General features: G+C 43.6%; 1 protein-coding gene and 1 long non-coding RNA gene across 3 annotated transcripts in view; one reads left to right on the top strand and one right to left on the bottom strand.

Moving 5' to 3' along the window:
* LOC140255008 (uncharacterized) overlaps positions 1–18,231 on the top strand; it is a 51,862-nt gene extending 33,631 nt beyond the window's left edge. For both annotated transcript variants that reach the window (XR_011904361.1, XR_011904362.1), the window contains exons 2-3: positions 16,907–17,049; positions 18,018–18,231. This is a non-coding gene — a long non-coding RNA (uncharacterized lncRNA). The remainder of the gene's footprint in view (positions 1–16,906; positions 17,050–18,017) is intronic.
* IQCA1 (IQ motif containing with AAA domain 1) overlaps positions 1–24,382 on the bottom strand; it is an 82,851-nt gene that overhangs the window by 43,766 nt on the left and 14,703 nt on the right. Inside the window, exon 6 of the mRNA XM_072342232.1 lies at positions 16,833–17,023. Coding sequence (XP_072198333.1) covers positions 16,833–17,023 — 191 coding nt within the window. The remainder of the gene's footprint in view (positions 1–16,832; positions 17,024–24,382) is intronic.

The following is a 24,382-nucleotide window of genomic DNA, read 5'->3' as shown; positions in this document are numbered from 1 at the left end:
CCTCCAGTCTGCTCAGCACTGGTTTTTTGGTATTTGGCGTACTTTGATGCTTTCTTTGTGTGTCAGTCGCTATACCTAGATGACAGGTAACCCACAAAGGTTGTTGCTCCTGATGCTTTCTTTGCATATCACCATAAAGAGAATAGTATGCAAGAACTAACCTGTCAATCAGAGAAGCCTGAAAGTCTGGTTGCACATTAACAAGCAGCGGAGAATACAGAAAAATTAAGCTCTGGGTCAAAATGCTATTGGAGCATATAATGTACGAGAGATACAGCACATGTCAGAAACACCTGGTTCCGAGGCAAGTCTAAACTCAGTGAATCTGTTACTTATTATTGTCTCATGACTTGCAGGGAAATAATCTAATTGTGCTTTTCCAGCGTCGCATAAAAATGTGCAAATGCCAGAACTGGAAGACGCAACTCACATTTTCAACACGTTTGCTTTGTTGGGAGTGCTGACAACGTGTTTAGGACAAGAAGCAAAAGCAGGAACAAATTCTCCTGTAACCATCAGGCTTCATACGGAGGGTGCAGTTCTAAAAGAACAGATGAAATATGTGAAGAGCCTGGCTGCACAGAAGCAAACAAGGCGAGACTAAAGGGTAGGGGTGGGAAAGAACTTCCATTCTGGGAGGCAAATTTCAGCAGTAGCATAGGGAAGCCTGCAGGCAAAGAGTTGAGGATGACTCCTGTGGGTGACCTGCTCCCTGCTGTGCATTCACAGGCCACTGAACAGAAACTTGGGAACCTCGCCTGCACTGCTGCAGATCAGATCAATAAGAGCCAGTTTGTGGTAGGCAAAATATCTTTCTTAGGGTCAGAGCTGTCGGCTTACCAGAACTACTTAATGTGCGTCTGCTGCAGAGAATGTGGCTGGAAAACTGTGGAGAAGGGACATTTTGAAACTGTAGTGTGTTAGAAATCCATTGCCTCTCAGGAAAGCAGTGAAATCCTTTCAAAGAGAGCGTAGTGTGGGTTTGGTAAGCAGCTTTACAGAAAAGCCATCTAATTGGAGTGAATGGTTGGCCTATACCTTAATCAAAACAGCTCAACTGGGAGAATAAGGGGATGAACAAAGATGGAGGAGTGAAAAGAGATTCTCTTCTTTGCCCAGCTAAGTAAGAAAGGGTCTAATGAGATCCTTGCTACTCGAGCTACATCCTGCTCTCTTCTCTGGTTCAGTTACTGCCCTCCTCGTTTCCAAAGTTATTCCTCTTATGATTACTCAGATCTGTCAACTGTAATTGAAAAAGGATGATCTTTTATGGACTGCAATGTAAACCCTTTTGTCTCTGATCATAGCTTAGAGTTCTGGCACTTGTGGGTTCAGTTTTGTTTTAGTGAGGTTTGAATGGTTCTTTAACATCTCCAAATCACCCCCAGATTTGGTACGAGTCTGTGTGATAGGCAGTCTCCTGCTGAAATCTCTGCTAGGTGCTGAACGCTGCGGTACCCTAATTCCAACCTGGAAAATACATTCCTTGTCTGGACAACGGCCATGCGTTGTGCTCATCACATCTGGTGCTTCTACCCCTGCTCATTTCAGGAACATAGCTGTTTTTTCTCCTTGCATCTTTTCTCTCTATTCCGCGTTGCTCAGGAATGGTTATAGTTAAGGCTAAATATGGCTGTTGATTTATGAGAACATACTGTTGATTTAAACATTTTGTCTGGTAATAGACTCAACAAGTTACTACCTACTCTATTCTCTGGCGTGTGTTTTCGTGTGTTATTCTTTCTTTTTGGCCACCACTTCTTTAGCTAATTGCATGAAAGGCCTTGTCACGAAAATAAAAAACGGTTCTTTGGAGAAAAGAAGAGCATTTAACTCTTTTCAGGTTAAGACAGGATGTGGGCTATGTACAGAAGAGAAGGCACGAATGATAGTTGTCCTTTCTAGACAGAGGAACACCAGAGTGTTCTGCACAAAAAAGGAACAGAAACAAAGGGTGAGGGCCCTGTAAAGAAATAAACCCCTGTTTAGTTTGTAGTTCTTGCCTGTTCCTGTAATCCAGCTCGATAGGGGTTCTCTTAAATGGAAATGTTGATTTATTTTAGGTATCTTCGCTGCGGTATTTTCTTTCCTTTTGGATGTGTGCTTTTGTTAGTTCTTCAAGAAAAAATAACCTACGCAAATATAGAATTACTTATATAGCAAGATCGATTTCCACAGGCTCCTTGTCATCTTTAATGGGTTTGGACAGACATATTGCAACTGGTGTTTTATCTATGGTCCTGATCCTCGTAGCATTTGCTTGTGGATTATGCAGAGAAGTAATTCAGTGAGGTGACCTGCAGGGAGAAGTGTTTGGAGGACTGGAACCCTTATTGTTCTGGCTAAATGTTTGGCTTTAAATTTAAGATCAACTGTTGTGAGGCCAGTGATGTGAGAGAAGAAACGTTCCCATGGAGGACTAAGTGTGGGAAAGGTGATATCCTCTATTACCGTAACTATCATAATGAGAAACAATAGATGGTCTTTGGGGGTACCCAGTGATTTTCTTAGATCTGAAATGGCAGAACTCAGCTTCAAAGACAAGTAAGAGTTGGGAACAGTTGTTGGGGGATACAGCTTTAAACGTGGAACGTGATAATTCTTTGTGATAGTTTTATTACGCGTAGTTTTTATTGGCCAGGAAAGGTGGACCTTTGGCTGACCCAGTACAGCTGTTCTCAAGCTTCTTGAGTTCCCAAAGAACAGATCTTACATTGAAATAAATAGGCTCTTCTGCTTTGTCACAAAGTTATTTTACGTTTTCCAGAATCCTCCTGGTCTTTTAAGGATAGCAGTGAATAATTTGTGTCCTAGGGAATAAGGGCATTTCTGGTCCCATTCAGATGGACCTCATTGTAAGTTTTCTGTACCACGACTTCTGTCTATCCTGCCATTAAAGGGATTTTTTGACCTATTGGTTACTTCAGAATTTTGACCAAAATATCTCTGGTTCAGGTTTTGTCTTTGAAATTTATCAGAAACATGGACAGGTAGCTCCACAAGTACTGCTGGGGTTTTTGAATGAGAATAAAAGGCTTGCAAGAGTTAATATCCAAGCCATACCAAAAGCTTAGACTAAAAGCTAGGGAAGCTGAATATTAAATTTACCCACCATGGCACAGAAATGGAAATAAAATTAAAGTGACTGGAAAGTAGATTCTTATGGTTCGATATAGTTTCCTTGACTTGACTGCAAGGCAAAACACTCTTAGGCAGGGTTGTTGTGAGCATATGTGAAGTGAGTCTCCTGTTGGACCCAGAGACATATGGATCCCATTGCTGCCCTTGGAAGGGAATGGTTTCTGAATGAGGAGCGGGGCATGTTGTAGTTTTTGCATGGTAGTCTAGTCTGCAGTATTTCTACTGCTGTTGGCCCTACCAGGCCTGTTAGTAGTTGCCTTATTAGTGAGGAATTCATCAAATTGACCATATGCAATTGGGGTAAAATCTTGATTATCAGAAACGCACCCTAAAGAGCCAGATCTCCTCTGGTTTTACTTCTCTGAAAACTAGGGAAGAAAGTATTAGGAATCTGTTACTCTTGAGATACCAAGAACATACAAGGCTGGTCTGAAAGCAACATACAAACATGATCAATCTGTCTTGACCTGACTGATAACTCTAGAAACAGAATGGTGCATCACAGCTGTCGGAATGACCTGCAAGTTCAGACATCCAACATCATACCCACGCTTTGTTTCCGAAGTTTACACTTTTCTTCTCTCATTCTATTCTTGATGTTTCCATAACCCAGTATTTGCTGGAGCCATGAAGAAGGCTATCTTCCTCAGTGGTTTGTCTCATTAGATGAAGGGCTGCTCATCACCTTCCATAGACAGGTGTCCCTAGGCTTATTTGCAGTGCCATCTTCCTGATGACAGCCTTTTGAAGAACGCAGTTGTCAGCTATGTTGTAATGGGACTGCACTGTGCAATCCTGATGTGGAGAAGTAAAAGGCCCCTCAGGGTGTTGGGGAACTTGGCCGCTGGAGTAATGGGTACACTGGAGAGCTCAAAAGTCTCATTAAACTCTCATCTGTTTTGGTTTTTGAACATCTTCCCACTCCTTCCAGAGTGAGGTCAAAAATACAGAAGCTGACTCAAAGATAGGCCAGGTCAAATTCCCCGTGCATTTACTGAATTCCTTACCTTTGGTCAGCTTATCCTGCCTTCAGAGAATGTCAAATCCTGACTCAAATTGGCAATATTTCCTGTGCTTAGTATTAAACTTAAGAGACTGAAACAATTATGGCTGGTTTTAAGCAAGATTACTTTAACTCAGACTAGAAGCTTTGCAAGAACGGCTTTCCTGCAGAGTCAGCCAGAGGGAGTCAACAGTACTTTATTAACACAATATGAAATCTGCAAAGAGGGAAGTAAAGCATGCAATTTTGTAGCGAGGCCAGCCAAAAGAAATAACCTGCCCTCCAACATCACCAAATCGCTTGGGAAATGGAGTGAAATGGAGAGCAATGAATGTTTTGTCTTATTGGGTTTGTTGGTAAAATATTTGAGCTAACACTTTTTGCTTCTAGAAGCCATGGTGCCAGGGAAGCAAAATGCACCTCTTTGGGAGATGAATGAAGGGGTAGACTGGGCAACTTTGAGTTGTTATGCTGTGGCCCATCCCTAACCTGTGCTTTAAGCTGAAGATAACTCTTAGCTGAAGGCTAAGCTGCTGGAAAGATGCTGCTCACGCATGAGTGTTGTGTTGGCTCTCTGGACTTCGCAGTGCTGTTGCATGTGCTGTTTGTTTTCTGCCACCACTTGCTTGTGAAAGGTACTTGAAGTATTTAAAGGTTATTAGAGGGATTAGCTGACTAAAAGCTCTCTGAGATGACTGTGTTCTCCATGAAGCTATTGTTCATATGCTGGTTGGATAGTTGTATGCGTGCATAATAAATGCTACACACCTGGGGCACATCAGGCTCCCTGCACACACTGTGCTGCCTGTGCATCCTGGGAAACTGAGGATGAGCAGCTTGAAAACAGAGAATCTTTGTGCTTTGATCTACCCTGTTTGAAACACTTGAAGAAATACAGCATGTAAAGAGTAATAGTTATCCTTGTGTGTCAGGGCTGCCTGAGGCAATGTCTAAAACCATGTCATTTATGTCTGATTTATAGCTGCTTGCATCATTGTGCAGTGTGAGGAAGATGGGTAAATCTGAAAGTAGTACATGGCGTGTTTCAGCAGTTTATTTCCCTCTTCTGAGTCTAACTTATGTGCATGGCACCAGTGCAGAAATACAACTCAGTCTGATATCACTGGCTTGGTTTTTGCCTCCTTGTACTAAACTGATCAGCGTGTGCATACTGTCCTGTTCAGCCCTACATTGCAGCCATCCCATCACAGCTGTGCTGCTGATCTGTTGTGTAGCCACGACTTGTCTTTAAGCATTTGCAAAGGGCACTGTGCAATCAGCATCTGTCAGGCGTCACATTACTGCTTGGGAAAGTGGTTTGCTGCTTTGTTTCAGATGGAGAGCACTAGGGTTGTGTGAATGGGGCTGCTGGTAACTGAGATGGTGCTTTCTTTAGAAGAGCTTCTGACATGGGCAGGAGCTTCAGCGGGGAGTGAGAAGCTGAAAATGTGGCATGGTATATTCTCAAGTTAAGGAAGCAAGCAAATACAACGATGCCTGTTTTATTTCCATTAACACTGTTGTCTTCCTGGTCCATAATGCTCCTAGTCAGTGTAGTAACCAAATAGCTCAATAGCATCAAAAATGATTTAGAAGCTCTGCTTTGGCCATTTAAAAGCTGGTGGAAAAATGACAAGGAGAAACAGAGGATCATAGGATGCCTTGGGTTGGAAAGGGCCTCAAATACCATCTAGTTTCTACCCTCCTGCCTTGGGCATGGTTGCTAACCACCAGGTCAGGTATGTTGATGTTGGGAGTGCAATTTGAGAGGAAAGGTTGAGACTTAAAGGCCAAACTGCTTACTTGCTTATTAACCCCAGAGGGTTTTCTTTTTTCCTCTCTCTCTCTCTGTTTTTTAATACTTGAAATCAAACTGCATTGCTTTATAGGCCTGTAGACTGGATCAGTTCTTTGGAATGGCCTTGTTATAGGAAAGCAGAGCTCCCCAGGGGGAGGAATGTAAAGATTAGTTTAGGACAGGAAAGAAATATAGGCACTATGTGGGAGAGGCTACAGTCAGCTTCTCCCACCTTGGCTCCCATGAGTTCCCAGGCCTCCCACAACTGCAGACCTTGCAATCCATAAAGAATAAAGCCTGTGTTATATATGATTTCCCAGCGGAGGATGAAGGTGAAACGATACGTTGGGCACAGTGTTACCCTGTCTGCGGCAGCTCTCAGGGCTGAGCCAATGATGGGAAGCACATGGACTCAATGTGAAAGATGGCAGAGCTCTGGCTCTGGAATTTGCTCCCTTGGAGCAATTGTATTTTGACTTGGAATACTTCGAGGACTCCTGCAGCTACACAGGCTGCAGGCTTTAACTTACAGCTACTCTTTAAACCAATATCTTCAAAATTACATGCTGGAATACATGCTTTCCAGAAAACAAGTCTGCAGGAAAGACCCGGTCTCCCTGTGTGATGTGCAATACAAAACAAGAGAGTAAATTTCCTTTCCAAGCCACCTAAGGGTTAGTGCGTCAGTAAGGCACTCTAAGAGGAACAGAGTGGAGTATGTGAGCAGATCTTAGTTAGGAGTGATGCAGTTTCCTCATATTATATAATTACCTCAGTAAGCACTGAACTCTTTTGTGTAGTACTGACTGTATTTTTATGCAAGTGTGAAGCTCTTTTACGGTTCTGCACTTTTTTTCCCCAAGTGAACCAATGTTGTATATCTAAGGTATCCTACTAAGTTGGACTGTGTTGAAATTAATAACTTGTACAAGCCTAACAAGAGCAAGCGAACCCCTTATAGGCACCATAAAATCTCCCTCACTCAGCCTGGGATGGTAATTCTTAATGTTGCAGTTCTTTAAGTCCTAAAGAAGCCTGACACAGCAGACAAAACATAATTAGTGATGCTAATAGCTGGGTGTGTTTAGAGAAGATGACTACAAATAATTAGGTTTTCTGTTGTAAATGTACTGGGCTGAAACTCAGCCTGACTTTAAAGCCCTGGACCCTGACCTGGTTAATAAAAACAACCTGCTTGGTGAGGTCTGACCGATCACCCCCACGCTGAAATGCTCAGTGGAACTGAAACGTATTGATTCTGGAAGGAATGGGTGAGACTCAGGTTTCAGGCAAGCTCTCATCTTGCCCACAGAAACACTACTTCAAAACCTTTTCAGTGTTGAGGTTCAAAAGGAATACAGGTTTGGATGGACCAGCTTTCATGCTGACTTTGCATAGGGAAGAGCCCACCTGCATGCTTGGCTCACTTGCACAAGCATGTGTTGGTACCTACATGTTCATGTAGCAATTGTGCTGCTTGCAGCTCAGAAGGGAAATAGCCAGAGGTGCTAGAATAGAACCACAGAATAGGATAGAGACATAGAATCATTAAGGTTGGAAAAAAAATCTAAGAGCTGAGAACAGAGGGAAGGGGAAGGAACTGAGATGGGGAGGTTTATGTTAGATGTTAAGAGGAAGATTTTCACACAGAGGGCAGTGATGCACTGGAACAGGTTGCCCAAGGAGGCTGTGGATGCCCCATTCCTGCAGGCATTCAAGGCCAGGCTGGATGTGGCTCTGGGCAGCCTGGTCTGCTGGTTGGTGACCCTGCACGTAGCGGAGGGGTTGAAACCAGATGATCATTGTGGACCTTTTCAACTCAGGCCATTCTGTGATTCACAACACAGTCTTAATATTCTTCCTTCAAGTACCCCTTGTAAAAATCAGTGGGTTTATGTTTTCATTGTTTGACTCTAATTGTGTACTTAGGTATTTGGTTTGAGAAAGAGATGAGCCAAGGTACAGGTGAAGGAGAGATGAGAGTGGAATGGAGGCGGTCTCAGCACTGTGGTAGACGTTACGCTCATTTCCAGTGGAAGCCTGGATTTTCTATGCTGGATGATGCAAATCCCCTGTGTGAGGGATTCATTTAAAATTCAGCACTTAAGTAACTTGTCAGCAGCTCGTTAAATAAACATGCTGGCATATTGAAACCGCATTGGCCGCATTCAGCCTTATGTTCCATCAGACATTCTGCCGCTATAGTCCCCAGTATGTAAACTCCCAAAAACCCACTGTCAGTGAAAAGGGCGAAACAACTGCCTTTCAGAACTAAATATATCCCTCTTATCCTGTGAGAAAGAATAACAGGCTGTCATTCACAGCCCCATTCCCAACCATAACTCGCATGCCTTCATCCCCTCCATACTCAAAATCAGACTTCCTGGCTGGAGACAATCCAGTCTTTTTATGTACCCACCTGAGCTCTCTTGCTGACATACACTTTTGGAGACTGCTTCTTTTTGTCTCTGCATTGGACATGCTTCATATTTTCCATCAGTCTTTGCTCCTGGCTGTACCTGTTTTTCAGCTTGGTACCTTACGGGTTTTTTTCCCTCAGTTATACGCCTCTTTCATCCCTCCTTTTCTGATTCTGCTTTTCTAGCTCCTTGTGACTGTTTCTGCTCCCTTTTTGCTCTGCTTCTTGTTACAGTCCATGCCACATTTCTTTTTTCCCCACTTGCCTCCTTTCTTCTTTGCATTCTACAGAGCTAAGGCTGAAAAACGTCTTTTCTACCTCCTTTGCTTGCTTTTCCAAAGAGATCTTTCTGTGGAGCAAGTTTGGGAACCACTGCTCTGTGCTTCCTGTTCATTTTTATTCTCCTGACTTCTAAGCTCTTCCTTAGTCTTTCTTTTCCCAGAATATCTTCTATCACCTCTCCTCTGCCAGGCACTGACTCCCCAGTACCTGTCTGCCCTTCCATCGTGCACCAGTGGGACTCCTGATTCTTTTTTCTCTGCCTGTTCCTTGTTCCTGTATCCCAGCACATCTTCACTCTGCTGCTGGAAAGGGAGGAAGTGGGAAAATTGGTTCCTTCACCTGCACTGCATTAACTTGCTGGAGAAGATAGCTCTCTCCATTAGGGAGTGAAGTGAGAAATTTGCTAGGCCAGGTCCCTTCCTCTTCCTGCTGGGATTCACCCCCTTCCTCCTTTCTCATGGATCAGGACTGTGCTGGTCAAACCAAGAACAGGTCAGGCGGCAGAGGGGACCCCTGTGGGGCAGTCATAGTGGGTAATGAGTTGGGATGCTGAATCAGAAACCAGCTCTGAGGTGGAAATCTGGCCCCAGCTATCAATGCCAAACACCCCATTTGCGTGTTCCTGCCTTCAGAAATCCCATCTGCTGTGTGGGGACTTGACTTGAGAAAGGAATAAAGAAACAGCAGTGTGGGAGAACTGCGACCTAATATGCACAGAAAAAGCCAAATTTCCCAGAAAAAGCCTAATTCAACCTTTAAAACATGGAGAACAGCATTATAATAAACTGCTGGCAAGCGCGAGCCCTGAATCTTACTGATGTTTGTGTCTGCACGAGTATCTATGACAACAAATAAATCTACTGTTTGGAAGCGTCCTTGAGAACATTGGTGGGGGGGCTGTGCATTATGTTGGTATCACTTAGCATTTCCAAGCTGTTAATTCCTAAGTATTACTGTAGATGGGTATGACTACGTTAGGAAAATGAACTAATTAGTTACACGGTTTTTCTTCTTGCTTGCAAATGGGCTTGGGTCAGAGTAATGCTATTTACTTTAGCTGATTCCAGACTTTTTAGGCATAGGAGGGAATGAATATTTTTAGGAGCTTTAATGCTGAGCAGGAGGTTTAAACTCAAGGTCAGTGGACTTTGTGAGTTCCTTTCAGCCATTTAAGGAAGGTAGGAAAGCGAATCTAACCTTAACTTGCTATAATGGTCAGTTTTCACTCTGTAATGCCACATATCTAAAAGAAGAAAGCAAACAAAACCAGGCAGTTCAGATACTGAGCGTTCAATTTACAATATGCAGCTCTGAAAATGCCGATCCAACTGATTCATGTTTTTCCAGTAAGGAGACAAGTTGGCACTATTTTTCCTGTGCAAAACAAATGTCCAACTGGACCTATCCTTTCGATCCCAAGACACAGCAGAAGGAGCTGCAATGTGGCAGTAATGGGTCACTACCTTGGGTCCTTTGGTACGTGGTGATAATGGGTCAGTGGTTGGACTAGATGATCTCATTGGTCTTTTGTAACCTTTATGGACTCTGTGGTTCTATATATCTGTGCTACTCCTGCTCTACGTGTCCTGCTGTTCTACCTGCACAGGCTGAGCCAATAGGCTCTAGATGATTTTGCTTGTAGTCTACAGTTGCTTGAGTGTTTAGAGCTTTACAATGGAAAAGGCAGAAACTGGGGTTGTGAAATGGAGAGGGGCAAAGATGAGGCCTGTCTGAACAAAGTGTTTGAGAAGTGAGCAAGTTGAGGAGAAAAGTGGGAGATGTTGGTCTGAAGAACAACCATGCTTGCTACAGTTTTGTAACGTGTGACTGCTGAATCTGAATGAGCCTTTAATGCCTCTAGTGAATAATTTATATGCAAGCACTGCAAGAGGTGTGTAATGCAAATCATGCCTAAGTGAAAAGATGAATAGGTGTCTGCAGATACTGGAAGCCTGGAGTGCTCCTGCAAGAAGCCCCTGATCTGCTCTGATGGCGATCTGATTGGAGAGCAAGCGTGTGGTGCAAGAGTACACACCTCTGCCTATTACTGTTCTGCTTCTGACAGTCTTGCCCATTAAGTACATGGACCCCTCTCTAGAAGCTATTGGGAAGCTTAGGATAATGACTAAGCTGTGCTGAACAGTATCAGGATCTGACCCTGTATTCGGTAACAAGAAGTCAGTCAGCAAACTGTCAGTCCAAGGAGAGGTCATCCAGGGAAGGTTGTTAACACTGTAGTGATTTAAGATATCTGGATGTCTATCCGGAAGGCAACAGCAGAGCTTGGAGAGCTGGTGCAGATTTGTTTATGTGCAGCATTGGTGAGTAAATCATAGGCCGTGAGGATGATTTGTTATGCTGGGACTGGGAAACTTGACTTGTACCTGAGATGCTTTAAGAATCTTATTTTTGTTCCTTGATCACTGCAAACTTTTGATAGTTCACTGACCAAAATGAGGAATCAAGGACCAGCAGCGGACTCCTTTGCATATGTTTTTAATCACTGCATTGAGCTGGTAATCATTATAAATTTAAGTGTAAATTCAAGGAGCCTTATGAGAAAGGGAAGGCAATGTACTGTCAGAGTTTGTGATGATTTAGAAAGCAGAGCTAACGATACTATCAAGGCCTCTCTGGAGGCCTGACACCAGGGTTCAACTGGTCTTACTGTTTCAGATACCCGCCGCCATGATTTATCTGTGTTTCACCAAGTATGAGAAATATATGGACACGTACAAGAGGCTTCCGCCTGTTCCCCCCCAAAGCCATCAAGCCACCTCCATTAATGTCAGCACACTCATAAATTGTTTGCATGCACCAAAGTAGGCAACTCCTGCCACTGCACAGAAGCTCCCAGAGGTGTCCCATGCCTCCTGTAAATCCACGGGCATCCCATAAAGTAGAGTCACTGCAAGTGGACTTAATCAGTTGCCCCCCCTTCTTTTGGAATTAGAGGGGTTTGCACTTTTAAAAGCAGAGTTCCCACAAGCGAGAAGGAACGGGGGTTGTTTTTATTAATGGCTATCAGATCTGGTTAGCTGATTCTGCTCAAAGGGAGCACAGGTTGCACAGCTGTGGGCTGCTCTGGGCCTCGTCGACATCCTGTTCCTCTGCTAATCTTGCTATTTAATCCTCAGCACGCACTCTCTGCTCTCCCCCTCGTGCACAAACGATCCTCTTGTTTATGATAACTTACTTTCCCTCTGTGCAAAGAAACCTGGTGAGTTATTTGTCCTGGTACTCCTCTGGTAAGCCAGTGATGCATTTGCATTCCACTCCCTCACTCCCTCCAGCCCTTGCGATGTCTGCCAAAATTAGTCAATAGACAACAACAACGCAGTGGAAGCTTTTAGGATGTGTCAGAGAAGGCTTGAACATTACCCGTTAATTTTTACAGCTCCTAATTATGTTAATTAATCACTCCTAGAGGTTGCCTCACCCCAGAGCCCAACGGCAGGAGTTTAATTCTCATAGATACCGGCTCAGATTTGGATAGCAGAGTGGCTGCTTGCAGCAAGGAGCTCAGCAAGGATGAACTGCCTGATTATTTATGCGGGGTGGACAGGTTCAGCTGCCAGAGCAATATGCTGTCATGGCTGCATTGCTCCTGTTGGATCTTGAAGTTTGCTTTGGCTGTCCACACAAGGTATAGCCAAGCATCTGAGTGCAGGCTGAGCCACGGCCAAAAAGACTGATGTTAGATTCAAGCTGTTGCTAAAGAATGGCCTTTTGGTGCTGGAGAAGGGTGTGCAGAGAGCGTTTTGTGCCAGCACTGATTGTTACAGCACAGAGGTTATTGCCTTTGCAAAATGTGACGTTGTTACCTCTGTCAGAACACAGAAGTTACAGATGGAAAAAGCAGGTGTCTCTTTTATCTCTTGCTTGAAGGTTTTGTTAATGATAGGTCTTGTCCCAGCATGAAATATGCCAGCAATTCTCTATTAGTTGATTTAGAGACAACAAAAATATCACCTTCCTTGAGCAGAGAGTTTGGCCTTTCCTTTCTTTGTTTGTTTTTTGGTCCATTTTTCAGCTTTGGCTGAGAGGAGGCAATCCATGCTGGCTGCTGAGTGATTCAGAAGAAGCTTCATCTTGTTTCTTGACACTTTGGGAAGGCTTTTGGTGTGCAAACACAGTTCAGTTGGGTATGTGTCTACAGTAGGTGGACAGTTGGGCTGGGTGATCTTGGAGGTCTTGTCCAACCTTCTTGATTCTATGGTAGGACTCTCCAGGAGAAATGCCTTTATGTAGGTGGCAGAGAAGGAAGAAATGCATTTCCAAGTGTAAGAGTGTGTAGTAATGGCAGAAGACTGTGATTAAGGGTCTGCTGATATCTCTGGTTGGTTGTGTTCCAAGGATTTCTAGGCTGGAGCTTGCTCTTGGAAAGAACTGTCTGCCTTTGTGGCTCATTGCACAAAACCTAGTTATGAAGCAATTTTCCTATCAGCTGCTTGTGAACTGCTGCCATATTGTATTGAGACTGTGCTCTGTACTCTTTGGTTACTTGGAAAGCACTGCTGGCAGGCCAAGGGTGTGCACGTACCATAAGGCAGATAGGACTGATGGATGCAACGTCAGCTCCTGCAACTCAGAGCTGAGGGAGCGTGGCAGCGAGGCCAGCACTTGGCACGGCCGAGGTGCGATCTGTCTCTGTCCTGTTGGCAGGACCTCAGTGCTGATGAATTGCCTGGCAACTTTCACACATGTCAGTACTGACTTCATGAGGAGCAGAGTGTGAAATGGGATATGAGCAGGGCCTGACATGAATACTTTCCCCATTATGCGGGGTTTCAGAGCAAAATCTCTCTCTCCATTCATCTTCCTCCTGCCTCCCCATCGCTCACCCCTGCTGCCCGGGGAGTCCCGTGAACAGACCCATTGGCAGTACACTCAGCTCAACAAAACAGTCTTGTGAAAAAGGGAAATATAACACGATCACTTCCTATTTTTCTCCTTTCCTCTGCATCAAAGGCCGGGCTGGCTGTCAGGAATGTTCAAAATGAATAAATACAGCATAGGAACCCCCTTGCTTCAGATGGAGTCTCATTCACTCGCCGTGAAGCCCAGCCAATTCCTTCGCTGACAGTGCTCAAGTCAGCAGGCAGAGCAAGAAGATCACTCAGAGCTAATCAGTTAAGTGTAAAGCTATAATGAAAGCGCATTTACCCCTCTCCTCCTCCTTCCTCTAGAAAACCAATCCCCCAAATCTGTGGGAATAACACACCACGTACATAAAAGTTGCTATTACTTAGATCCCCTGTTATTAGGTCAGTGATGCCACTGATGAAATGCTCCCCAGAGCCCCGAGCAGAGGTACATAAATCCTGCAAGAAATTCACGGCGTAATTTGTTACAGCTAGAGGGCATAAGATACATTACAGCAAAGCCTGCGTGTGAGGCTCTCCCCTGTGATTCTGGAGGCTATCTCTGGTAATAAAAACCTCAACTTGATTTCTGATCCTTCATACTGATTTCTGTCAAAGGCTTTACTTGGAGAAAGACACTGTGGCATTTTTTTTTCCGTGTCACCAGGGGATCCTCCTGTGCTCTTCTCTCTGCCTCTTATTGTTAATATAGGGATGAATCCAAGAAAGATTCGTTGCCCGGGGACTGTGGGTATCTGCAGTGGATAAGATGGTGAGGACAGCTTTTGCATATGCAGTGTGACATCCCGAATGTGAAATTAGAGAGAAAACCTTCTGGTCTGCAGTACTGCAGGAGATTGTAACTAAAGCCCCAGCTATGCAATTGCTGCATTTCAATAGAAAACCCTGTTATTAATACAATGGGTAGAGTCTGTGGGAGTCCTTTGATTAAAATCCAGGCTCAGAGGTATATAATCACAGCGACTATTAATTTTTGGAGCATTTGCAGTCCGTCTTGGGTTGTGAAATGACCGACTCTGCTCTTTTTCCCTGGTGCAAAGCAAGTGGTAAATATTTATAGCGGTTATCCTTGCAAGTGGAGAAAACTTCATATGTGCTCGTTGCTTTTGTAACTTGATAGCAGTTGTGCTGAAAGACAACACCTGCTAATTGTATTTCCCATCACATCCTTTTCCTCTTGAAGGATAAAATATGGGAGTTTGGGTTTGTTTTTCTAGCACGTACAGCAAAATTCACTCAAAAGAATCTTTGTTCCCTTTTAGCTATCTGTTTATTTAATAGACTATGGAAAATGTTAAGCTCTGTCAAAAAGCCTCATTAAAGAATAATTTATAAGCTACATTTAGATGTTCCTCTCGTAGGCTAGCTTAATGGAAAGCCAAAATACATCCTGGCAGGTAATAATTAATGTAAACCTTGACACTTCAGATCTGCCCTGCCATTCATTGGGCCAGGCAGGAGCAAGTCACAGCCAGTCCTGCTAGTTCTGCAGTGTCTTGGGCATGCACCATGCTGAAAGCTTGGCTGTGTGTGACACACGTGCTTCCCATGTGCTGATCTTTTACCTATTTTGGATGCGAGCAAATGTGTCTGCTGGGAGAGCTATTTTGATCACCTTAATGGAGGCCTCCCATGAAGAGCTTCATAGCAGGCAGCTCTCTGACTCTTCTCTGTGCCATAAAGCCCTCATCACTCAGCCAGATTCCAATGAACTGAAACACTGGGTGACATCCAGCCTTTGCTGAAGCTGATGGCAGCTCTCCCACTGGCTTCAATAGTGGCAGGATCCTGTCTGCCACATTGTTAAGTCATCGGAGTAGATTTTATCAGTGAGATCTGCCTGGTCTTGGCTGAAAGATGCCTTACTGATTTTTAGAGAAGATGAGGGACGGCTCATTTAAAAGAAGAGAGTAACAGGGATTATAATCAAACACATCATGCTGAGTGCCACAGGTCCAACACTGTTCCTGTGCCATCAGAGATGACCCCACATGTGGGCACACCACGTAATTACCATAATTGGATGCACGGCTTCTCTTTAGCTCTGCTCCATCAAAATGATCTGAGTTGGGTTAATTGTTACAATCAGATTGCTTTGGGTGGGTGGGCGGAGGAGCAGTTCTGACTGGTCATAATGCAAGACTGAAGGGGAGTTGTTTCCTCAGCCTCTCCCAGTTGCAGTAGAACAACCTGCCTGTCTAAAGGCTTGCATACAAGCAGCATTGTCACTGATTAACTCTGCATGCTGGTGTATCTTAATCCCATTTAATAGGATCACTTGCTCAGGAAAAGCATAGCCGTAAAGCTATTCAAGAACAGTTAATATGGTGCTTATATTTAAACACCAGCTTTAATCTTTGTTAATTTTACAGTCTAGATGAGCTTCAGGACTACTGAACCTGACTAGATCAGACCAGACAACCTACAGGGTAGTTAAAAAAAACTCCCTTAATAACGTATTTGTATGCTGGAATACTGACCACGTCTGCTTACAGTCTTGAAGCCTCATCTGAAGTTGAGCCCCTGGGTGCATCTGGGATATAAATTTAACTACAGGGTCCCATTTTTGCCTTTAAGACTTATTGAATGAGAGCAATCATCATGCAAGCTCTACCTTCCGCTGGTTGGTATAAATCCTAGAGAAAATGACTTGCATCATAAAAGCAGCCTATATTCCTTAGCACAAGGCCTTACAGTGCTGCCCTGTTAAAGCTGCCCATCTCCAACTTTAGCTAAAGTAAATTTCCTGAGAAACCGTAGGTGTCAGCACTCGGTTTAGAAAGGTGTAAGTATGTGCTTAACTCTACTGAGACGTGAAGTTTCACTGAGATCAGCAGCACTGCTAAATAAAGCTTCCTTTGGAGAAGCATCTTGAAGGTCAGGCCTCCATTACAAAGGTCCTTCAGGTTGGTACAGGCTGCTCGATAATGCTGACAGCAGGCACCTGGGCTGCAGCACTGGATATGTGATGTGCTATAGAAAGGATTGTATTTCTGTTTTGCGGAAGACTGCATTATCTGTTAAACCTTATGCATTCAGATATGTAAAAAGCCAATGTGCCTAAGCATGCTTCATATAATTACAAAGCTAGACTGTATGAGGGGATGCACACTGGTCTGGTTTCCCCACTTATGAGCCCTGCTGCTCAGGATCTCAGTTCTGCAGGTGATGCTTGCAGCAGAACAAAGATCACTGCTGTCAAATGCACTTGTGCCGTCTGTAAGAATGATACAACCATGCTCCATGGAGCAAATGGTCTCCTTAAGGAGTGAGGGTCTCCTTAAGGTGTTTATCTCTGCTCACCGACACTCGATGAAGCACTGGCCGATCTGATCCTGGAGAGTTTCTCTGATGTCCAGCCCCTCTGTTTCTCTCAGCTTGTCCTTGATGGATTCCTCCTCGTGGCTCTCCTGGACCTCACCTTGCAGGGCATCTTCTTGCCTGGTGTGCATCTGCGGGGTACTGCGAAGGGCCCTCAAGCGAGGAGGGAAGCTCTGAGAACAAGAGGAGAAATGAAAAGGTATGGTGAAAAGGAACTTAATACGCACCAGAATGCTGGGTTGACAGTGATTCTGAGCTGAAGGCTTAATTTATTTGCGGGAAGGCAGGAAAAAGCCCCGCTCTCATAAGAAGTGCCTGGATGCACACAATGGCCTATTGTTAGCGTTTCAGCATTAATTAACAACATTTCAGTGTACAAAAACAAGCCTTTCAGCTGTGGGATCCCGGCATCTCAATGAGACAGGTGAGAAAGCTGCTGTTCTGCAAATGCCAGCTTTATCCATGTCAGAAGGGTGCCAGAGGTTTTTAATTGAGTTTTCAAATGTTTGGACTTCCCAATGGTACTTTTTTAATTAGCCAGTATTGTTTGTAATTTGTTCACTTAAGGTTTTATATGCTTGGTCATCGGTTTCCTGGTATTTTGCTGCAGCTGGTAATATTCCTTTAGGAAATCAACTTCCTTTGAGGAACAAACAAACAACACAAAAAGAATAAACAGCCTCCCAAATGCTGCAATCAAAATCACGGCTCCCCGAGTTTCCCATGATTTGATAACCTTGGCAAGAAGGACTTCTAAACCAGCCTTACAGTAATAATTTCTGCCCCGTGATTGATTTAACATGTGTGCTTTAAGAGAGATAAAAATGAAAGTCTCACTGGCATGCAAATACAGAAGCATGAAAAATACCATCTGTGTGGGTGGCCCGAAACTTTGCATTTTTCAGTTCGCGATGGTTGATAAAGTTAATGTGTTCCCAGTGTGTTTTATGAGCCGTTCTCACCTCGGAAGGTAAAGAAAAGTGGGTAGTTCTTTTTAACAACGTGAATTAGCTCTGAGTTTTTCAGTAATTCCCAGAACAAAGTAATTCCCACATACCCGGGATGGATATATATGTTGTATGACAGTGTGTGCCAAACTGAAGGGTGGAAAAGAGGAGAAAATGCGGTAAGCTGTTTTTGTGATGCTGTGTTTTCTCCTCTTCAAAGGCAGTGGCTCACGTGTAGGTGGCAGCAGATGGGAACAAAAGCCCAGGACTGCATTTCTGCCCAGGCTTCCCACCTTCAGAACGTGTCTTTAACTCAGCAGATCTCAGACTAACTCAAGTAACAAGTTCTCCTCACTCTGACTCTGGAAATGTGTTTCCTACTGTGCTGCAAGTCCTAATTCCAGAGGACTCCCGCAAAGACAAGAAAGCTCCTATCAAAGGTTTGGCTAGCTTGCTTTTAAGATCCGTTATTCGATGTTTTTCCATGCTTCAACCAGCTTCCAAAAATCACTAATGAGTGCCAAGCAAATTTGGTTTCAGAAAGTATACAGCGGGTTTGCACGCTGTCCAAAGAAAGCGTTAGAGGCCCCTTTCAGGAAAGCAATTTACTGCCTTCCCTGCATCTGCAGCGTGTGGAAAAGGAATTGGTCAAGGCCACCACAGAGAATATATTCAGACAGAAACAAGAAGAGCAGCATGCTTCGCAACGGCAGCTGCACTTGCTCCCTGTCTGAATATATGACCCGAAGATGTTTGCCTCTCACCCTGAGATGTTATCTTCACTCATTTGTCACTTTCTATAGTCATTGAGAGTTTCCAATTCTTCACTTTCAACAGCAACTCTTTTAAAGGACAGCACAGCTACTGTTTGTGCTACTTATTTGTCTTTTACTCACAGCGTTAAATGGACTTCTGAACAGCCAGCTCTAGCAAAGAGGACCCATGGGGCTTGCTTTTCAGATTGCTATCTAGAAGCAAGATTCACTTCCCTTCCACAGTTCCCCACTCAACTTTTAGCTTCATTGGTGTAATGTTTAAAGGACCGAGCATCTTAGAAGTTCCCAGTAGAGTGCTATGGCCCAGAGGTATTGGTCCCAATGTTGTTAATGAGGAGATGAGCCAGCTCACCGCTCTTCCATGTCCTTGTACACTGCTATGGCACAGACTGAACAGATGCTGTGTTATGCTTAGACAACCTACTAGTTTTTCTAACTAGCTGCTCGCTGGGGATAGTAGAGGGGAGGGCTGTTTATTTAGAAGTATGTTTTCCAGCATTTCCTGCTGAAGATATGTGAGAAGAATGTGGATGAGGGAAAGGAATCTGGGAACGGAAGAAAGGGACTCGAAGAGTATTTCCATGAGCAAAGGTAGCTGTGGTGAATGCTGGAGGTGTCCTGCTGGGTGATCCTACCCTGTCCTGTCTCCTTGGGGAGTGCAACTGGAAGAAGCAGAACCAATGATCAGGCCGAGGCAATTCAGTGCAAGAGGCACAAGGGTTTCCCTAGCTTTAAGCTGACTTGCAGGTGGTGGAGAAAGACAGGCTTCTCTGTATGAGTTATCTGAACTCTTAAGGGTGTATTTTCATGAGGTGGTTCATTGAATGAACAGCTGATTGGCAATGGAAAGGGCCAGTTCCCCTCTTCCCCCTATCTGCTGGCTGTGTGGCCCCTGCTTTTTCCTTTTTGGGCTCTGGCACTCAGCTGACCTTGCAGTGAACCAGGCCAGCTCTCTAAGAAATGGGAAATAATCTCCTTTATCTTTTCTATCCCCCAGGTTAATTCTCTCTCATTATAATGAGGTGAATCAGTCAACCAAAGAGGCAGCTAAGAGCCAGAGCCATCGCAATGATGGGCAAGCATGGAACAGTGTGCTGAGCAGGACAGTCAAGCAGCAGCACAGGCAGGAGAGCATCCATTCTCATCCACTTCTGAGTCTCTCCACTCAGCTTCTCTTCTCAGCTGCTCTCCAGTCAGCCTAGAGAGAGCCTGTGATGGCTTTCTGCTCGTCACTTCAAGTTTACTGCCCACATCTTCCATCGGCGCCAAGTCAGATGAGGTAAGAGCTATTTGAACTGGCAAGAACATGCCCAAGTGAGCAAGACCAGAAGCAGGGGATTCTTATCTCACAGTGAACTAATTCAGACCACACCTATGCCTGAGTCCAAAGTCATGCAGCTGGTGTGGACGCAGTCCAGCTAGCTCTAAACTAGCTAACTCACATGCTGGTGGCAACAGAGCTACAGAACATGCTCTCGTCTCCAAAATCTATGCGAGGCCTCTATCTGCCTTGTCTCCATCTTCAGTAACTAATTAAAGAACAGGAGGATTGATAAGGCCTCATTTTTGTTCAACCATCTTTTCTTCCAGTCCTATTCTTTCCTTGTTGTTAGTATTTTCTAAATTGGGGTATGTTTACCACTCGCATGGAAAGGAGTTTATTTACATGGATGAAAAGGCTGCTGCTAATGTGAAATGTGCTGCTGCTTGGTTGCTTCCATTGCTGGAAGAGTGGATCCGGCTCAGACCTAGGCAGACAGATAAGCTGGGTTCATGGGGGAGGAGGCTATGGGCTGAAAAGGAGACAACAAGATAGTGTGACATGGCAGGTACAAAGGGACACATTGATCTGAGTGGGAGTCAATTCTGGAAGGCAAGCTGTTGTGAGGAGCGACAGAAAGGGACAGTTGTAACAAATGGCACCCTTTGAAGCAAGCCTAGTGATGGACATCCAGTTGCCCACTGAGGGTCCTCCTGTAGTGCAGAGCTCTGGAAACAGCACACACTGAGTCAGATGGGTGAGGGAGAGCACGGAAAGAAGAGCAGATCTGGTCATGACAAATGAGTCCTGAAGGACTCATGGCAGTCTAATGGAGAACATATGCAGTGCACTGTGTTTATGAGTGAAGACTGGGAGGCTTACACATGTCAAGAACCACGAGCTGGCTTCTGTTCTAGGGGAAGAGGAGGAAAGCGCTGAGCAGTTGAGAGGAAATCATGCCACAGCTATCTGATATTAAGGGAAATTTTACAGGTGAACGTACAACTGGCCTGACTCTTCCTTCAGTTACTTTGAAATCAATGCAACAAAAGCTGAACTGAACATGGCGTCTCTCCGGATCTTCCCAAGCAAACTCCAGCTGGTGGGGTATGCAAATGGACTGAAGAACTGACAGAAAGATGAGAAAAGGAAAAGTATCCATTTCATTTAGTAACAGGAGGGGAAAGGCGCTGACACATGAGGAGACATCAAAAGAACTTACTTCTTAGCCCACATGTATGTAAAATCGATAATATCTTAAAAACTGCTTCCTTGACCTGTAAGAACTGATCCAAGAGTACATCAGGGTGTGGAAGACCAAGAAACTGAATCAGAGTTCGAGTCTTACCTACATCCTAACCAAAAGATGAAATAGATAAAATTGGAGTGAGTTCAACAGAGAATCCAGCTGCAGGAGCTGCTGAAGAGATATAACAAGATGTCCAGATGATATCAGTTTAAAAATGATGTAATTGTACCATTGTTTTAGCTGTCAGTTCTCCGCCATCTGTTGTGCATTTGCAATATGTTTTCATAGAAAAGCTTTTTTTTTTTCTTATGTCAGATAGACTCAGACCAAGGAAAGAAAACCAAGTCCAGCCGGGAGTCTGTGTGTGAGAGAACACGGTTTCCATTTTCTTGCTTTGCAATGAAAGAAAGAAAACGTGCCAAGCTTGCTTTCTTTTGACCACAGTTCTTGTGCCAATCACAGAAGTATAGGTCACCCTAAACCTCTCCAGAGTTCAAGCCATCCCTACTCCCAGCTGTGAGGAGGCAACTACAAAAGGTGGGAGCTCATATAATCTTTCAGACACTTTTGGGTCTTCAGAGGGAGGCAGAGCCAGTGGAGTCTGAGTTCTGTCATCGAGGAGCAGATTTCAGAAGGAAATATGTCTGAAAAATACTTGTCCATTCGATGATGGAAGAAATAGGTACTGAAAGGGCAGAAACTGTGCCAAGATAGATGGTCAGTGCAAGAGTGGCTTCAAGCAACTCTATCAGCGGTGTCATCCTGCTGACCAGTCTCTGACCTGTGCTTTGCAGCATTGCAGGCCCACTTTCCATGTGCCCATATACTTAGTCTCAGATTCTAAAGTGTTGTAATGAGACCGTTTGATGAGGGCAGCTTTGCAGCTCTCTATACTTAATGTGCACGTTAAGGAAGACAAAAGGCAATTTATTTCGAACATCACTTCTCTCAGCGCCTCTAATGTTTCTGCTTCTGAATCAAAGGGAGGCATTCTATAGTGAGACACTAATAAATAGCTTTTCCTCGGGGGAAGAAGTATTTTCCCATCTTTAAGAAATTTCTTTGGCCATGTGAAATTCAAATTTGTTAACTTGCCCTGCAAACAGCGACTCATTTAGAAACAAATTACAAATATTAGATGGAGACAGTGAACTTGATAATGCAATGCTGCCACATCGGTTGTAGAATAATGCATCTTAATGAAGGCTTCCCATGTGAATAAACCATTATATTTACAAGCTTTTCACAGTTAATGACCCAGAACTGGATAACGAAACTCACATTTTTAGTGCGGTCCTCTGTCAGCAAAAGTATACATATTAATAATTGATGTTGCTGTGAAAATAGGGCATAATAGGAAGATTCTTGAGTTTCTGGGAAAATAGGACTACATGGTCCATTAACTTAAAATGCTTATCTAATGTTTGATGGGCTTTGTCTTTAAAATCCTTGTTCAAATTAATAAGGCAAAATGGACGTTAGTCTAAAAGAGAATTTTATTTCCAACTCATCAGTCACAAGCACGCTGATGAGAGAGCTGTTTGATCTTCTGCTCTTTATTCCTTCTCCCCTTCTCCTCTACAAAGAGCGTGTAGGTTTTACCAAACTGAAAGAGCCACCAGCAGAAGGAAGGAGCAGTTCCCTACGCATTCCAGGTAAGTCGATGTGATGAAAGCCTCTGTGCATACTCTCCTTCACACTTAGGAGCCCAATTGCATAGATCGTTCTTTCCTAGCTTGAAATGTCTGCCTTTCTGCTTAGTCAGCTCAACAACTTTTCCCAACACAGACTGCTTTATTGTTCATTATAAAACACTTAGAGGTGTGCAGGCTGGCTGAACACGCTTAAGGCTAGAGTTCTACATCTAGGAGGCCCCATACTGTGGAACTAACTGCTCTTCAATTGTTCCATTACAACTGCACTTACAAGGAAAGATAGTATTCTTTCCAGTGAAATAAATAAAATCCATTCAATTTCATGTTTCAAGGCTAACTCTCGTAGGATGCCTGAAAGGTGGATTTACTGCAGCTTTTATTACTGGGTACTTAATTTAGGATGGTTTCTTTTCTTAGATCTGAAACAGCACAGCTGAAAGATGCACTGTGTGGTTTTAAGGGACTTTTTCACTAATTGTTTCAATCATTGTCCAAGACTGTAATCTTTCAATAGACGTGGTGATTGAGTAGCGTTTTGTTGCATTGAAAGCAAGATTTTTACATTTGAACTACATGGAGTAGTAGTTGAAATTCCTTACTAGCAGAAGAAAGGAATATTCTACCTAAGCAGCTGGGGTCTTGTTCTTTACTAATTTACCCTGCTGATATTTAAGCTGTGGTCAAAACGCTCTGTGGAAGTGTAATAGATGAGTTGGCCATGTCCTTCCTTTCTTGTTTTCTTGCTTTGTCTGGCTGCAGAAAGAATGTGTTTTGAAGAGCTCTCTTGTCTGATGCAGGCTGTGTTCATATAGGTTCCATGCTACACAAATGGTGATAGCCACATCAATTATATGGCTGAATTCCTAAATTAGGCGCAAAAGAGGAACGACTGAACAAAATATATTGCATTCATTAAAGCTTCCCTACTATACGATTCACTTCAATGGCTTTCCCAATTAAAGTAATTGTCATATGCATTCAAACATAGCATTTGTAGTAAGAGGTCTTGTTAGAAAAATATTGGAAAAGGCTGCTTTGTAGATTTATGCAATCTATAAATAAATATTGACATGTGACACGTTTCCATAAGCTCAGAGAGAATCGGAAGTGGTAAAAGCCATTTATATTCATGGCCATATAAGTTTATGTAATTACGGTTATGTTTATTTAGATAATAAAATGCTGTCAATGTGGGCATGCTGTCAAACTTCTACCAAAACTGGCAAGTATGTTGTGGACTCTGAAATGCAGTGTGATTCCAATCAATGAAAGCCAAATTATTCAGTGGGATTCTTGCTTGCCTGCTCTGTTAGACAGATTAGTTGTCACTCTTAGATGTATCTGCATGCCTGGCTAAATAACAAAAGCTTTTGATGACATCTAAGCATCCTCTAGGATGCAAGCATAACAAAAATCATTGTAATTTAAAGCCTGACAAAAAGAGGCCTGGTGTTTGCCTACTTCCAGGAACTGAAGAAATATTTCAAATGTTATGTATTTATGGAACTTGCACTTTGTCCAGTCCCATATAATATTTATTTAGCCACAGGCTTGAATATTTACACTGAAAGCTATTCCGGGAAATACTGAGTTGTTTCTAACTGGATGAAATGAATTATATTTATCAGGAATTCAAAGAACAAG

Source organism: Excalfactoria chinensis, chromosome 7 (genome assembly GCF_039878825.1).
Source record: "Excalfactoria chinensis isolate bCotChi1 chromosome 7, bCotChi1.hap2, whole genome shotgun sequence".
In the NCBI taxonomy this organism is placed as follows: domain Eukaryota; kingdom Metazoa; phylum Chordata; class Aves; order Galliformes; family Phasianidae; genus Excalfactoria; species Excalfactoria chinensis.
Note: the sequence above shows the minus strand (reverse complement) of the source record. Positions and strands in the feature narration are given on the sequence as shown.